The 17042-nt window shown below is 39.9% G+C and overlaps 1 protein-coding gene across 11 annotated transcripts in view; it reads left to right on the plus strand.

Annotated features, from left to right (window-relative positions):
• The window catches only part of IKZF1 (IKAROS family zinc finger 1), a 73135-nt gene extending 63940 nt beyond the window's left edge, over positions 1-9195 (plus strand). For all 11 annotated transcript variants that reach the window (XM_021386915.1, XM_021386912.1, XM_021386909.1 and 8 more), the window contains one exon: positions 3745-9195. In XM_021386915.1, coding sequence (XP_021242590.1) covers positions 3745-4451 — 707 coding nt within the window. In that variant the 3' untranslated portion in view covers positions 4452-9195. The remainder of the gene's footprint in view (positions 1-3744) is intronic.

Here is a 17042-nt window from a genome sequence, read left to right on the forward strand (position 1 = left end):
GAAATAATCATGAAAATAAATGTATATAGTTCTGAGAATAATACCTAAATAAAAATATGTTTGTGTACATTCTAAGAATAGTGCAAAAATGTCATGGCCATTTGCACCTAGTAGACATATTTTTTGTGTTAACAACGAAAACATGGAGGCTACACCTATTTTGTTCTTATAAGCCTTGTAGCAACTAATGGTTAGATCAGTTCTTCAACAGTCAGACCCACAGACAATATCAGCTATGCTGGCTTAGTATTAAATGAATAACAAGATGGGGGATCAGATGACAGCGTATCCTCATATCTACTTTGATTCTTTTATAATTTTCTGGACATTCATTTATAGTAGTATTCTACAGGAGACAGAGAAAACTGAAGTCTGAAAAAAAAAAACATTAAGAAGGTCTTCAGTCAAAAGTCAAAGCAAAGCTAGACAGTTTACAGGACAGAAATTCAAAATACACATTATTCAAAGAGGACAGAAGGATAAATGGAAAGTCAGTTTTTCTGAGACAAGAGAAGGAGAATTTCAGCTATGGCTACAGCAAAAAATTTGCAGCGGAAGTCCAACACTGTCTGCAAGTTCAAAGTCAACTCTGTAGGAGGTGGTCAAGGATAAGAAATGATTATGCTTACAAAGCAAAGGACAAAAGTTGTAGCAGAGGTAGTTACCAAAAATATACCCACTGTGTGAGGCAAACCAGATTCGTTCAGTCACCCTAGTTGCTGATTGTATTAAGCAAAAAATACTAATTCTGTGAAAGCTCCAGGAAGACTAGAAGTGTTAAAATTTAAAAGGTATTAGCAAGCATCCTATCTGCAATATATCTGTGGGTGTGGACTGTTTTTTTCATTCTCTTTTTCCCTCTTCACCCTGAGAAACAGTAAAGACAGCCAGTTTAACTATGAGTCTTAAGAGAGCAGAGTTTCCTGTCAGTTCGTTATTCAGGGTGCAGTGTAGGAAGACAATATGCTGACAGTAGATACTTAAGAAAATTGCAAACCTTGACAAGGATGAACTTTTCTGGCAAGAAAATGCCCCTGAATCCTTTCCTTTCCAATCCTCACCTGCTGCCTCATGTAATAGGTAAATTCCTGATTAACACAAGGTTGGGCCATCTGCTCAGGGTTTATTGCTCCTGTAGATTACCATGTCATCCCAATCCCCATGCTGAATTACAGGGAGAAGGAGCAAATGGAATCTTTTGCATAAGAGAAAGATTGTCTGCTGTTTCACTCGTTGTTCTCAAAGCTAAATCCATTACCTTTCAAAAGTGAGACTGTTCACCACATTAAGCTAGTTATCTGTAAAATTCTTTGACAGCAAAGTCTGCCTGAAGCCCTCTGTGTATTCTAAACTGGAATAGCTCTCAGACCTGAAAACAGAACTGGGCCTTCCATACTAGGGAGTGAGAACTACAGGTGAGATTGACACATGTTTATCATGTTGTAACAATAAGCAGCAAAGAAAACAGAGGAGTTGAAAAAATAAATAAATAAAAGAGAGAAAAGCCCGCATGCACTGGATGCATATGTGTTACTATTTAAATACTTGCTGCAGAAATCTGAAAAGTGCAAAGCTTGAAGTGCATCAAACCATTAGCAGTTTAATTTACTTATGCTCTAATAGCCACAGAAATGAGCTATTATTTTTAATGAGTGCAAGTATTATCTGCATTGCCCAGATGTAGAAATGATACTTGCCTACCTCAAGTTTGGGTATTTTCAGACAGTTCTGCTTGGGGAAAAAAATATTCTTATGAGCACTTGATCCTGTCAGCCCAACAACCAACCAGTTATGCTACACAAAGCAAATACTACCCAAGAAACAGCTATTAAAATTATACCTTCCAGATGCCCAAAATTTTGTGTAATAAATAATAATAAAAACCAGTTCAGCTTTTCACTGGTATACAGTGTACATGGAATACAAACGATTTTGACTTTGTTTCTTCCCCTATGAATTAAGGATATATGTTCACATTAGAAGAGTTTTTCTATGTATCATTCAAGTGTCTTTCATGTCGCCCATTCTGAATCTTAAGACCTTTTAAGATCTTTAAAACTTTGCCTGAGAACTGTAGCATTAGAAGGGGTAAATCTGAAATATGCACATACATATATGCACCACAGTAGTGGGGTGCTCAAGTTGGCGGAATGATAGGGAAAGGAAACAAGAAGCAGCAGAAGCTTGTGCAGTACAACTAGAAAAGTGCCTACACATCCCTCATAGGAACTTATGCAATGCCAGGAGTGTTTCTTTCTCTGCTTACAGAGCATGCACAAACCAGTATGAAACTGTATCTCGTGGGAAATGCTGACAGTAGGCCTTTCTACACTTGAGGCCCATTATTGCAGTAAGTTTTCTAGGCTGTACTCTTGCTCTTCACCGACTTTCCCTATTCAGGATGAATAGAAACCAGGTGGGAAATCATTGAGAAATTAATCTGTGGATCTTCTGGTAATTTTTCCATGTTCCTAGTAATGTTTATTTTAGGCAAATTAGGATACATTTTATGATGCCATTTATATGCTGGGAGCTTCAGAGAAAAGGATGGGGAAAATCTAAGGTCCTCAAGCAAATGCCATGTTGATCAGGAAATGGTGACAGCACTAGAGACATCACAGAGATGTTTGTGGCTTTCACTGAATTTTCCAAGACTTCCTACAGAGCGAGGAAAGACATCCAGACTGTACATAATGTGGTATTGGTAGTTCCTAGGAAGATGTGGGATTTTTTCATCCCTTTGCTTTTGCCCAGATTTATTATGGGCCTCATAACGTTGATGGTTTAAAGCAGTGTTTGAGAAGACTGTTCATGTTCATAAAATCAGTGCCTATAACTTAACAGTTTTTCTCACTCCTAACTTTTAACTTCTATGCTTTTCTTAGTCCTATTTGTCCAGGAATTTTGAGAAATTATAATAGTATTCAGTATTCCAGGTGGGGGCATTCAGAACGAGATACATCAGTACAATCTGATTAAAAAAAAATGGAAAGTATCCCTTAGCTTTGTCTTCCTAAATCAGAATCAAGGTTACAAGCAACAAGTAATCTTACTCTTCGCCTGCCTTTCTACCTCATAGGAAAAATGTCTTCCCGCTACAAATGCACTTACAAATTTTCCATGGTTCTTCCTTCTTCTTGTAGATTATAATTTTTTGACGTAACATTTCTAGGAGAATCTGTAGCTTCTCTAATCGTGTCTGACGTATGGCTTGTTTAAAAACACAGGTGTGGGGGGAAGGTTGCAATACTGAAAATTAAATTTTTATTCGTTTCTTTCAGAAATGACATATGACCATATTAGTAATATGGGTTATTTATAAGAAATTGAATGTTTAAAACTAAAACACACATTTTCTACTCTAAAATCATAATATTATAGGGGAAGTTGTGCTGGTACACTTAGCCACAAAGGCATGCCCCAGTTCACTGTAGGAGTCAGATGAGGGAGTCCACTTAGAAAGGAGAGGATGAAAACTCAATCTACAGCTCCACAAGTCCCCATACACCTGTCTTCTTCTATTTGTTTTTTCAGATACCTCAGATTATTTTTGCAGGTTAAAAAACTAACCAGTTTTCTGACAGCTGTATTAGAAAACCAGGAGTACTTTGAATTTCAAAGGTGGATTCAATCAACTCTTTTATTTTGAGGGGTTATTTTTTGTTTGTTTCTTTTAAACATGGCATTAATTTCTTTAATTATGTAGAAATCAGTTTTCTAACTCCTGACTGTTTTTCACTGCAGGTGAGAAGTGTCTGTCTGATCTTCCATATGATGCCACCACCAACTATGAGAAGGAGAACGAGATAATGCAGACACATGTCATAGACCAGGCCATTAACAATGCCATCAGTTACCTGGGGGCAGAGTCCTTGCGTCCCCTCGTCCAGACACCACCGGTTGGTTCTGAAGTGGTGCCCGTCATCAGCCCCATGTATCAGCTCCACAAACCTCTCGGGGACAATCAGACTCGCTCCAACCATACGGCTCAGGACAGCGCAGTGGAAAACTTGTTGCTGCTCTCCAAAGCCAAATCAGTCTCCTCTGAACGGGATGCCTCTCCCAGCAACAGCTGCCAAGACTCAACAGATACGGAGAGCAATAATGAGGAACGCAGTGGTTTAATTTACTTAACAAACCACATAGGTCCCCACGCAAGAAATGGCATATCTATAAAAGAAGAAAGCAGGCAGTATGATGTCTTGAGGGCAGGTACTGACAATTCCCAGGATGCTTTCAAAGTGATCAGCAGCAATGGGGAGCAAGTGAGAGTTTACAAGTGCGAACACTGTCGAGTCCTTTTCTTGGATCATGTGATGTACACAATCCACATGGGCTGCCATGGGTTCCGTGACCCTTTTGAATGCAACATGTGTGGCTACCATAGCCAGGACAGGTATGAATTTTCTTCCCACATAACTCGAGGGGAGCACCGTTTCCACATGAGTTAAAACTCCTCAGGCACAGATCCAGCCTCAACAACTACATTACTGGAGCTGCACAAGCAACAACAGCAACAAAGCACAAGACTACTGGACAGTAAAAGTACATGAAAATCAAAAATTCAGATATATTCTCCCACGAGAAAAGATTTTTCTTTTGGTAGCATGTGTTGCAACTCAGTTTTTTAAAGTGAATATTAAAGTTTTTACTGAAAGCATTTGATCACGAAAACCTTTAGTAATGTATGTAGGAGCTTTTGTAGTCAGATAGCTGAAAGTCCTTTCCTTAACTGATGCTTCTTGCAACCCTCCCTTGCCAAAACTGCTACCCACGCACAGAATGCACAACATGGATGTGACCATGAGACAGGAATGGCCTAGCTTTCTCTCTTAACACCCTGAACACAGGGTTCGTACACCAGATGCATTTTTTTGACTTCCTGGTTTTATTTGACTCATACGGAAAGATTAAACTCAACTAAAGATTGAGGGGCCCAGCCATCCCAGGTGACTTTGCAGACAGCTGGGGTGCGACTGGAACCCAACCAGAGGGTCCAGGGTTACTTTGGCAGTAAAAAGTAGAACATTACCACCTGCAAGGGTGCTGCTGGAATTGACATAACGGCATGCCTTATTTGTGTCACTAGGCACGCGAGCAGGTATGTGAAAGACACCCTTGTAATATAACCTGTGAAGTATGAATTGCATTTAATGTATAGAAAAGAATATCGATGGCTCTTCCTTAAATAAATGTTTTCTCTCGCTATCCAATAAAGCCCCACTTACTGTTAAGAAACTCCTCCTCTCTCTGCAGAAATAAGTTACAGTGTATTTAATTTTTCTTTTTTAAGATTTAGTTATTTAGAAAAGTATAATGTACAGTTGAGAAAAGCACTAGCTAGAAATACATGTGGGGAAAATTCTTCTTCTGCACATTTCTCATTTTTTTATACAGCCTGGAAAATACCCAAATATCCCTCTATTTTACCTTTGAGAAATTCCCATTCTGCTTCCACAGATGACGTCTCGCAGACTTTGTGGCTCTATTTGTGTTGCACTTAATTATTTGTAAAACACCGAGCTGAATTAAACCAGCCAGTCAACATTTGTAGCCTTCTTCCTCTTTCCTGGTATTTGCTATTTAAGGAGGGACCAATTCTTCAGTGGCAGCCACTTTGCAAAGGTGCTAAGTACCTTGGTTCCCTGTTCAATGAGACGTTAAGAACGCACTTGGAGCTAATGTTAGGGTTAAAAAAAAAACTGGTGTTTTGCTGAATAGAGAGCAGAGAAGGCAGTACTTTGCAGAGTCCGGTAAATTCACCGCAGCTTTCTCCATAGTGGATTCTGCTGCAGATATTGTAACTTCAGTTTTAGAATAAAAACTCCTATGAGAAAAACTTTTAAACCCCAAACACAGCTGATATGAAAAAGTACTTTTAAAAACGTAAGTTCCTCTTCCAAATAGTTCATTCCTCTCCCTAAACACCCTCGTATTATGGGATTGATCTGAAATGAATTTTACAGCTACACAAAAAAGCTCTACTTGGTGCTGCAGTATTTGCTGGGCATCATTCATAAAAACAACCTACCCAATTAACTGAATGTCTAAATACTCTCATTCCCTATAATAAATGTATATTCTCCAATTAAAAAAAATCATATAGCTAACAAGTCTAGCAGTCTTGTAATACAGTTACACATCCTCTCACAAGTGCACGCAAGCACATGTATGCATTATAAAAGAGATTTAAAGGAACCATGAACACTTGTACCTAGGGCAATTTGGCCTGATATGCATAGTTATATTTAATACACAGTTCTATCACGGACACCCAGTTCCTTCTTCTGCTTTCACTTTTGCAGGTGTAAGTCAGGAGCAATACCACAGAAGTTAGAGGAAAAACACTGATGAAATATTGAATTACGAATATATGCTTTTACACTCTTCATATCCTAGGTCTCCACACCAATGGTAGGACACATGCAGAATAGTATTTTTACACTGTGTGTCCATGCACGCATGCATGGTGAGTAGCTGTGTTACCAGACGTGAATGCTGTGTATGGATGTCCATGGGCTGATCCACACACCTACAAAAGTGAAAACAAACTATTAGTACATTTCAGGTAGGAAAAGCACATACGAAATGCCCAGTGTCTCCCTCGAAATGTTAGTAATGTAACCTACAGGTGCAAAGCTGAGCGCTCCCAGCTCCCTGTTTCAGCTCAGTCATGAGACCTGGCTGCTTCACACCTTCCGGCCCAAGCTGGCTGCAGGCACTAAAGGATCATGGGCCAATTTCATGCCACAAGTGTGGGTTTTGTCAGCATGTCTGTTACACGTTCAGTTTCAAGACAACTATATGTGGCAAAAAGTGCTAGTACTTTGCGTAGAGATGACCTGAAGAAGACCTTCAAGGGCAAAGCTTACACTGATGAGGGTTTTGTTTGTTTTTGTTGTCATTGGGTTTTTTCAATAAAGTTTAAGAGGGCTCATTTTTTTCTGTAGTTATTAGGGATATATTCACCTGCTCTTGCCTCTCTCAACCTTCAATTGATCGAGAACAAGAAGGGACAAAGTAATTTCTTAACCCCTCTTCCATGTCATTTGTGTAGTCCTTCTGCTGTTATGACTCTTATGCGTTTTTTGGCTGTTCTTAGACACAGGCCACTATGCACCCCATGTCATCATTTTTTTAACTCTTCATTTTAAGGCACCCTAAGCTATAAAAGAGGAGGTGGCAAAAGCTTACTCAGGTGGTTTCATTTCTTTTTCTTTCTTTTCTTTTTTTTTTTTTTTAACTAAATTCCATAAAAGCAACATTCATTAGCCATATAAGCAAGCACAGTTCCAGTTGAATTTAAAACTCCACTGGACTTAGCGTTATTAAATATGATTTCCGACCAAGCTCACTGCCTTTGCAACATTTCTGTGTACACATGCACGTGTATGAATTTCTGTGTTACTTTTCTTCTCACCAGGCACATGCTCCATCCATACTTTTGTGTAACTTAAATTTTATATACATATATATGTGTGTATATATTTATATATCTAAAATGGTTCCTATCACATAATGATGCACTGTCAATCACAGTGGGTTTGCTTTCTGGATATGGAGTTTCCTTATTTGTACTATAACAGAACATGTTGATGTTGTATATTAAACAGTACAGTGGTATAAGTAATATTAAGATATGGTGTATCAGAGGGCAGAGTCAAAAGGCAGGAGCAAACAGCATTTCCTGTTCATGAAGGGGATTTGGGGGGTTTGTTTTTTTGGATTGTTTTTGCACAAATCATCTTCAGTTTGTTTAGAACCAAGTGATTCAATAATTTTATTGTACATGAAAGGAAGGCATGAAAGTAGGATGTTGTGTACATACATCTAAGCAAACCGTGCCCCCAGAAAACTAGCTTAGTGTAATCTCCTTTTTTCTCTGTTTTGCTGCAGTGCAATAAGCTATTGTGGTTTAACTGAGCCCTAAAAAAAAAGAGTAAATATGGTGAATGGCTTCAAGTTTATACCTGTGTGAAAAAAAGTAAAAAAGAACCACTTTCCAGCTCTTCCCCAGTCACTGCCTTTTCCGATAGAAACATTGCATTTACACACTTTTTTTTTTTGCTGTTATTTTATATTGTAATTTTTTTTGAGAAAATTGTATTTGAAAAAAATCATAAAAAATGTGAAATGTTATTAAGTTTTGATTGCACAGTGAGATGTATCTTGTAAGACAAGAGAATGTGGTTGGAAAAAAAAAAAAAGAAAGAAAGAAAAAAAACCACCACAACCAAAAGAGATACCAAAGCCCAGGACATTACTGTTGCTTTCCTGTGAAGAAGCAGCTGTGTACAGCTCAGGCCCTGTGTGGGTGGGTGGCTGTCTGCAAGGGAGCAATGTACAGCCCTGAGGGACGCTCATGGGCAGCTTGGTGGAAAGCATCACTCTCGGCCTCTGCTACCGCACCTATGGTGAGTTTGTCCCTGCTGCCCTCCCAGTCCATCTTTGGTGGCCAAGAAGATCATGCTGCTTCTGACAGGCTGCATAAAGCTGCCTTGCCAAGCCACTTCAAGCTGCACATGAAATCCACAGATTTGGTACATCCTACCAGCAGCGCCCTTGGCCACAAACTCTCAGGTAGCTACTTTGTGCAGCTGACTTTAAGGAGGCTTCTTCCCTTCCAGTCAGCCCTTGCCCTTTCCTCCCATCAGCAAGGCTAAGCCATTACAGAACACAATTACTTCTGCATGTAGAGTCATGGTAATTCAAAAGAAAACACTGAGAAATTATTTCTACTATTTACCATAACAAAGGTGATTTCTCTGTGGGTGTCTCTGTTTCCTTCGGATTCCAGCACAGTAAATTTCACATCACATATTTAATGCAAGCAAGAATCATTGTTTTGTTTAGAAAAAGCACGGTTTATAAGTTTTAGAACTATTTCCATTTGTGAAACCGTATTATTATGAACAAAATGAGATTTAAAAAACCCTTTGGTATCATAACCAATTATTTTACAGGTTCCTAAAATCTAGATTTTTCTCAAGTTACTGTGATTTATTTTCATCATAAACTACTTTTCTGTAAGAAGGAAGCTTCTGATGTCACTATAGCCAGTTCTCAGTAAATGAACTACACACTTCTGTTTCAGCAGGTGGCTCTCCAGCAAATTAAATATGAGATGTTAAATAATAATAATCACAAAAATAGACCAAATGTAATCTTCCCAAAGTTATTAAAACCTTGAGCTTACACGGATTTATAGTGCGTATTGCTAAAAACCCATGCTAGGTATTTATTGTTTCAAAGACTTTCTATCAAATCATCTTACTTATATTTTTCCTACTCCCTTAACTTGATTAAATGGTACCAGAAATGGCTGTAGGTGGAAAGATATTAAATGTCACACAGATGCAAACACAGAATTACCAGTGAGCATTTGCAGTTGTGAGTCCCCAGCGAGGATTCCCAATCCATATTTAAGCATCTATGCATGTGCTCACCAATCAATATTTTCTAGTCAGTCTTTAAAATCAAGAAACGAACTGAAACACCCAAGATTCTTCACGTAGATATCAAAAAAAGAACTCAGAGCCAGATCTGGAGTACACAGATCTGATAATGTCATTATTTCCTATTTTTTTCTGGGTGGGGAATAGAAAAAATCATTTGGAGAAAAGTGCTTAGGAGCGCTTCTGACTTTCCCACCAGACTGAAAATATTGCACCATTTTTACCAGCTTGTGAGCAGAGCTGGTCAAAATTGAAAGAGAAAAGATTTCACTGAAAGCTTTGAGTTTTCAGCAACACGAGAAGTAACGTGAAAGCTGAAAATGCTGCAACTGGAAATGCAAAATGATTACTGAGAAAACTGTGTTCCTGTGCACCTTGCAGGCCAAAGCTCCAGGGCATCCTTCTCTGCTATGGGCCAACTGGGTTGTATCTGCAATCAAAAGACACAATCTACTGCTTGTTTGAAAGGAAAATGGTGCATGAGACCAACTTGTGGTCTTAATGCAGCATAAAAGACCAAAACCCATCAGACCTGGCCTGTAAAAGGCACCAGAATTGGGCAACAGTGGTCTTAATTAGGTCTTAATTTTAAAAAGAGGTCCATTATCCCAGTTTCCTAGTTTTAACTTTTGACTTTTTTTCCAACTGAATTTTCAGGTTTCCTGAACACACAATTCTCTCTTAAATCACTGGAAGCTGTTCAGGTGCAGCACTTCTGAAACCCTGCCGCCACTGCCAGAAGATGGGTCCCCAAAAAAAACAGGAGAATCAAAAGATTAGCAGAGTTTTGCTGAAAATGGGATAGATGGGAGCGAGAAATCCAAAGATGGGCTTCAGAGAGCAGGAGGTCATCACTTTCCAACAAAATAAAATGGACTGCAGCAAGCACAGCTGAAACTGCATCGCCGCTAAAACAGACTATTAACTGCAGTGAGAGCTGAGCTAACTGCTAATTTATTTAAAGTAAGGCCTCACTGCTTTAGAGAAGGTCCCAGGTCGCAGAACAATTCCCAGTTTTATCTGTCCCGACCACACGTATGAGGCATGTGAGTGACAGAGGGCAGCTGCTGCTGTTTCTGCCACGGGTAGCGGCTGCAAATCACACAAACCAACGCCTTCCTGTCCCTTGGGAGAGAAGTGAAGGTTCTGGTTTATAAGCAGTTAGCAAAAAAAAATCTACACCTTGCAGCAGACAGCGAGCCCAGGGCTGGCGGGGTGAGGAAGTTAATCAGCACCGAGCAGGCTGTTCGGGATGAGGCCAAACAGATGGCTCGTCTCTGAAACGGCAAAACGGGAAGCAGATGTGGCCACCGCTTCTCCCCATGCATAACTGGGAACCAGCCGGTTGGTGAGGAAATTTGCATAACAAGGATAATTTGGTATCAAAACTGTCCCTAGAAGTGATCTGAATGGATCTGGGCACAGTTGACAGTTTTCACTTCTTGTTTCCCACTCGGCGTTCAACCAGATTAAATTTTAATTTTGAGCCGCCTGTCTGCCCGAGGTTGCTCGCGGCTACTTCCCAGGGAAAGCCGTGATGCGGGTCGGGGGGGACTGCGCTGCGCTGAAGCTTTCGGGGCCAAACCCCTCATCTGTTAAGCCAGTAAAAATGTTAGTGACTCATTTCAGCGGACTCTGATTATCAATTTAAAGCCTACAAACTCCACGTCATCCCACGAGCAAACCGTAAAACCGAGTCTGAGCGAATACCTTCTGTTTGTGTGCACCGGAGCAATGGGAGCCGAGTGAGATGCAGGCCTGGGCTGAAACCCTCAGCAAGCTCCTTCCTGCGAAGGACAAGGCCAAGAGCCCCAGACACTCAAGCCCCTCACCTCACCTCCCCAGCAGTCCCTAGGGCACTCCCTAAGGCCTCACGGCCGCTCAGAGCCTACAGGCAGCGTGCCCATGCTTCAGGAGAAGGGGTCGGAACGAAACTTGACCAGAACAACTCAGAAAACAATACAAATATTTGGGGAGCAGCGTATCATACATATGTGTTAAACTGCAGATAAAGGAGGGTTTTCTTTCTCTTCCTCTCTATTTTTCTTTGGAAGGGTGTAGTTAGGTCTGTCTGGCTGCAGCTTTGTAGTTGTCCTGTTGCGTTGATAAGGACTAAATACTGCAGCCTTTATACGCCATCAAAATTAAAACAGAGATCCAAAGCACTCTTAAAATTCAGGAATGTTCAAATACGGATTCAAACACCACAGATTTGTTTAACTGGTGGTTGTAGGATATAAAAAGTACATTTATTGTGGTACAGAGATTCCTGTGCTTCACCAAGGGAAAGACTGCTGGACCATTCTCCCTTGTGCAGGATCAAAAGAGAAATTAAATACTTGCTGAAAATCATATTTGCCGGCACATGTAACAGAGGCACTGGTATATGAATTTTACTTTTTTCCCTTCTTTAGCACAGCACTTTTAAGATTTACCCCTCCCATCTCAGAAGTCCTACTCTGAAATGTTAAAAAACTATTTTTGCATTGCATCCAGTCGCTAAGCTGACATGAATAGGGTCTAACAATATATATAGTATTTCATTTGCATAGTCTATAGCAAATGCACTTAACAGACTTCCACATATTTGTAGGGTGTTTTTTATAGACTCATTAAATATTAGTACAAATTAGAATGATTACTTCTGCTTTGGAAACATCTGCCTTACAGTTTTAAATATAAGTGCCTGAGACACAGGACGGTTTTAAAAGGTCTGATATTATGACAGTACCTGTCAGGAGAATTCTGCTGAAGTAACCCGAGTAAACCTGAATAAGGCAAAATAATCAAGCTGATGAAGAATTCACTCCTAAAACACCCTGCAGCTCATGGATCTACAGTATTCTGCTTCGCCCTAAGTCATAAGTACACTGCATATAATCGACCTTTTAACAAAGATTGGATCCTGATCCGCAGAGAGAGTAGAAATCAGCAGAAAGTAGAAATGTTAGTGTGCTATTAGGATGAAAATGAAATATACTTATTAGTAGATTAAGAAATCTAAAACTGAAGACTTTCAGTGAAATTCCAGAGACCAAATCAGAAAAGAGAGACTGCAGGCATCTATTTGAGTTTGTAAAACAGTTCTTGATGGCTGAATCATAATCTGGCCATTGAAGGTAGGGGCAAATGTACCAGAAGTGATAAGAAGACCAGAAGGGAAATGAAGGGTGATAGAAGATTGGGTGGAAAAATTAACACATCGAGTTCAGCAGCGATGAAGAAAGAAATTACTTTCTACCTTAAGGGTTATTACCACAGAATTAAGAAAGGCCAAAACCAGTGCATTTCAGGAAAAAAAAAAAAAAACCTGACTCTTAATATTCTTAATATTTGCCTGTCTTTTATACTATGAAAGAGTGGGCCTCTTGCCTTGATTATTTTTAAATGTAAAATCAAATTGTGAAGTAAAACTACTTTTTGTTTGGATATTAGCAACTTCCCACCCTCCCCTTGCAAAAAAAAATAATTAAAAATCCACATGGCCAATGCAGGTGTTCTTGCTATACATTCATACTTCCTTTTTTTCTGCAATACCTGACAAAGCAGAGTCACATAGTGTAAATCCTTCTCAACAATCCTTTTCACTTTGTCATCAACATTAAAGTATTTGCTATTGATATTTCTTAATATCACAGTCTCTGGAGACACAGTTCTGGAGAATATAAAATTTTATTTCAAATAAAGGAGATATTTAGCTCCCTTGACCGAGGGTGAAAAGAGGGAGCTGATTACCATAAATGGAATTCTCTTTAATGATTCAGAATGAAATAGGAATACCATTTCATCCTGTTATATTTAAACTTATTCCATAGTTTCCAGAAGAGTTGGTAAAAGGAACCATTACTGTGAAACTATTAAATCCTTCCCCCTTTCCTGAAAGGGAAATTGTGGCAAAGCCTGAATTCCTTACGCAAGATCATGCAACGAGTTAGTGACAGAATCAGGATTGGCAGTCAGGTCTTCCACCACTTGCTTATCCGCTAACCACAAGCGAGGCTTCCTCTTCAGTGGGTCGTAAACTCAGGATTCCATATTTGCAGGCCCTGGCACTAAACTCTTAGAACTGTAAAAAGGGTTCAAATCTAAGAACTCAAATCAGGCTTTAAATTATATCAAAGCATGTTCGCGTGTGCGCACTAGATGTATCTAATTCAAAATAGTTCATAATTTTTTATATATTTAACCAACAGTTGCTAGTTTACCTTCCTTTACTGAGATCTTACTTAAATTTACAGAACATTTTGGCCTAACATGCAAAGATACATAATCTTTTCCATGACCAATTGTTGCAGTTAGACAACATTTGCTTTGCAAATATCTCGAAACGAAGCATAGATAAAAGAGAAAACGATACTGGGAAAGAGGTCTTCTGTCTGATTTTTCGGTTTTCCTACAGAAAATAATGAGCTTTACTAAAGACGTATCATATGTAAAAACATATAAAAACTGTTTTGTAGCAATCAGCCAATTGGGATGCTTTTCTAAGCTGGAAAATAAAAATCCCCAAACCACTCTATTTAGCCTCCCAACTATCTCAGGGAAAGTAAAGCAAGAAACAAAAAACCAACAGAGAAAACATTGTACTCCAAAGAAAAGGAAGCTTATGAAGGATTTAGTTTGCAGGCTCATTTACAAGAGAAAACAGAAGGCTCACTGGAAACTGCACAAATACCAACGTGCAAAATAGAAACTTTAGATAAGCTGAGGAAAGAGGGTGGGATTTCCAGAAAATAGGGAAGGACTTGTTACACCCTCCTTGTCAAATTTTGCAGGATCACCACAGCTTCTCTGGAGAAACAGTATGTGCAAAGGGGAAAGCTAAGAGCTTTCCTTTTGGTTCTGCTTCTCCTAAGTGAACTGCTTGCCCAATTTCCTTTGCAATTAGATAAATGTTCGAGTCAAAAAGTCATCCTTTCCACATGCTACTCTGCCGCGTGCTTTTTCCACTAAGCCTCTGGCCACTTATATAATTGGGAGTATCACATCAGTACCTAATTTTTCTCTGAACTCAATACACATGTTGCACTAATTTTTAGGAAGCTAAAGCTGTCAGTGCGATGAGAACAGGCAGCATCATGTCAGCTAGCAGATCCAAGGAGAAGTTCTCCCAAAGGTGTACAGGAGTGGAGGGCCAGGTCTCTTCGCTACTTAAGGCCGCATCACGGGAAATTGCACAGCTCATATTTTTTAGTGCTGAGGGCATCCTTGGAGCTTTCACTCCAGATAAGCAGAATAAAGGCTTTTTCACAGGGACTCTAACGCAGTCTCACTCTCTAACCTCTCCCATCACAAGTGCTTCCTGGCAGCATTGCAGTCGGAGTCCTACCACTGCTTACACACGCCCTTTGCGTTCAGCCTGGGACGTGCCCTGCTGATCTGTTCCTCCAGTGTCAGAGCTGCAGCAAGTTCACAGGATGATGTGGGAACAAAGCGCACTGTGCCACAACCCTGACCCTCAGCCATTAGACAACTGCCTCACAGATATCCACCAGTTGCCAGCCTCAGCTACGTTTCCCCACCAGGGATGTGTTCACCCCTTCAGCACACCTTGGCATGTTTGCTGGCATGTAGCTACAAAGCATATACCTAGGAGAAATAAATACACAGGGTTCAGGTAGCTGAGCAGAGGGAATGGTAAATTAATAAAAAGATATTTGGGGGACAGTAAAATACTAAAAGTAAGCCTTGTTTTAGTTTCAATTTTAACTATGTATCAGGAAAATTAGGATTTCAAACTGACTTGTGGAAGTCTTGAAAAAATGTAGAACAAATTTATAGACCTTATAGAATTCCTTAGCCCACTTTAGGCAGAAAAATTAAATACATCATCCAAGAGTGTAACTCTCTCCATCCGAGAAGCAGGACAGCTAAATTGTGTGGCATAGCAGCATCACCAGAAATGCTAACAGAGACCTCATTCAACTCCAGTGCCCATCCCTAGCAAGATTTCAGTAGCCACACATTCAGAGCCATAGGAAAGCTCTTGAGAGAGGTGTTAGCACCGTTTCCTCTCTTCCCTCAGACCACTGGTCTGTAAAGTGCATACTGTTTCTGAAAAAGGAGGACTCCAGTGGCATACTGCCGTCCGCTTGCCCATCCGTGCCACTGCTCTGTGCTCTTGCATTTCCAGGGATTTGCCAAGCAGCAGTACACTGTTAAGACCAAATATGCAGTCCAGAAATTTGTTGGTTCAACCAAAGGCATCGCTGAAACGAGCCGTCTGACTCAAAGAGCGTACACTTCCTGTTGTTGGCAGAAAGTGAGACTTCTCACTGTTCCCCCTTGCTTCCTTTAAAAACAGTGCCAGGAATCGATGTAAATTGGCTGCAAAGCATCTGACCCACAGAGCAGGGAAGTGAGAAACTTCAGGACTTGGGAAGATGAACCAGTATTAGCCACCCATATTTAACCATCTTTTCTCTCTATGTATATATAATTTAAATGTCTTTTTCTGGTTAATGATTTTGGATTGCATCGGCATGTTTCCCTTGAAATATGCCAAAGGGGATGATGTTTTCAGCAGCTCCTGAGAATTCTGCCCAATTCCAGCATTCACAATTCACTGCAGTGGTTTCTTTAGTCATAAAAACTATCTACAATACCAACCACAAACAGAGAAGCCTTACCCTGCCATGACAACTCAATCAAACTTTATTGGAGGGATCATCCAGCAAGCTAACTAATTACCCAACACACAGGAGCTGACCCCTCTGGGATTTCTGACAAGTGGGTCAAGAGAAGGCTTCTGTACTGCTGGTGCAGCAGCGCTGCCAGAAGTTTAAGCCTATTACGACTGCACTAATGATTTTTACTGGTGAGACAACATGGAGAGAACAACAAATGCCACTTGCTGTCAATGAAACCTCAAATTAATTGAGTGTTGAATTAATTGGATTCAGCTCCCTGCTACCTACTAAACTTCAGTGTATTCATTTCATGATCTCCAGACCACACATACCTGCTCATTCTTTTTCTGCTATTAAAGTCCTAAGAACAAGGATGAGCTTCCACACTGATTAATTGTATCAGGATTTTCACCTCTTTGCGCAAGTGCAGTTTAACATTACAGCCTAAGACGCAAGCTAGAATTAATTTTCAAATATCTTGTCTATTAACAGGTAGTTCTAGGGATGCCATGCTGGTTTTCACAGCTCCCCTCACAAAAATAGATAAAGTAAAATAAAATGATAATAATAAATAAAATAATGAAATAACCAAAACACTTTAAAAATCAAACTCCACCTAGCGAATCATCAGTTATCCTAAATTAAATAACAGTAACAAGTCATTCATACCGCATGATCTGAAGTGGCAAAAGAAGGGAATAACTTCGACTACTCTTGGGCTTTCCTTAAGAAACGGCGTGGACTTCTTTGGGAAAAGATCTCGATCTCCATCTGGTGGCAGGCTATAAAAAGATCAAGTCAACACCACAGGCGCATTACTTTCCCTTACAAAGACTGAAGTTACCACAGAGTGGATTCGCTGTGGACAAGTATTTCTCCATACAGTTCTAAACCTTATATAGGATACACTGAGCAAGGCTTCTTTTAGTTTTGTCAAGTCTGTCCAAAATGCATGTCT

Source organism: Numida meleagris, chromosome 2 (assembly GCF_002078875.1).
Source record: "Numida meleagris isolate 19003 breed g44 Domestic line chromosome 2, NumMel1.0, whole genome shotgun sequence".
In the NCBI taxonomy this organism is placed as follows: domain Eukaryota; kingdom Metazoa; phylum Chordata; class Aves; order Galliformes; family Numididae; genus Numida; species Numida meleagris.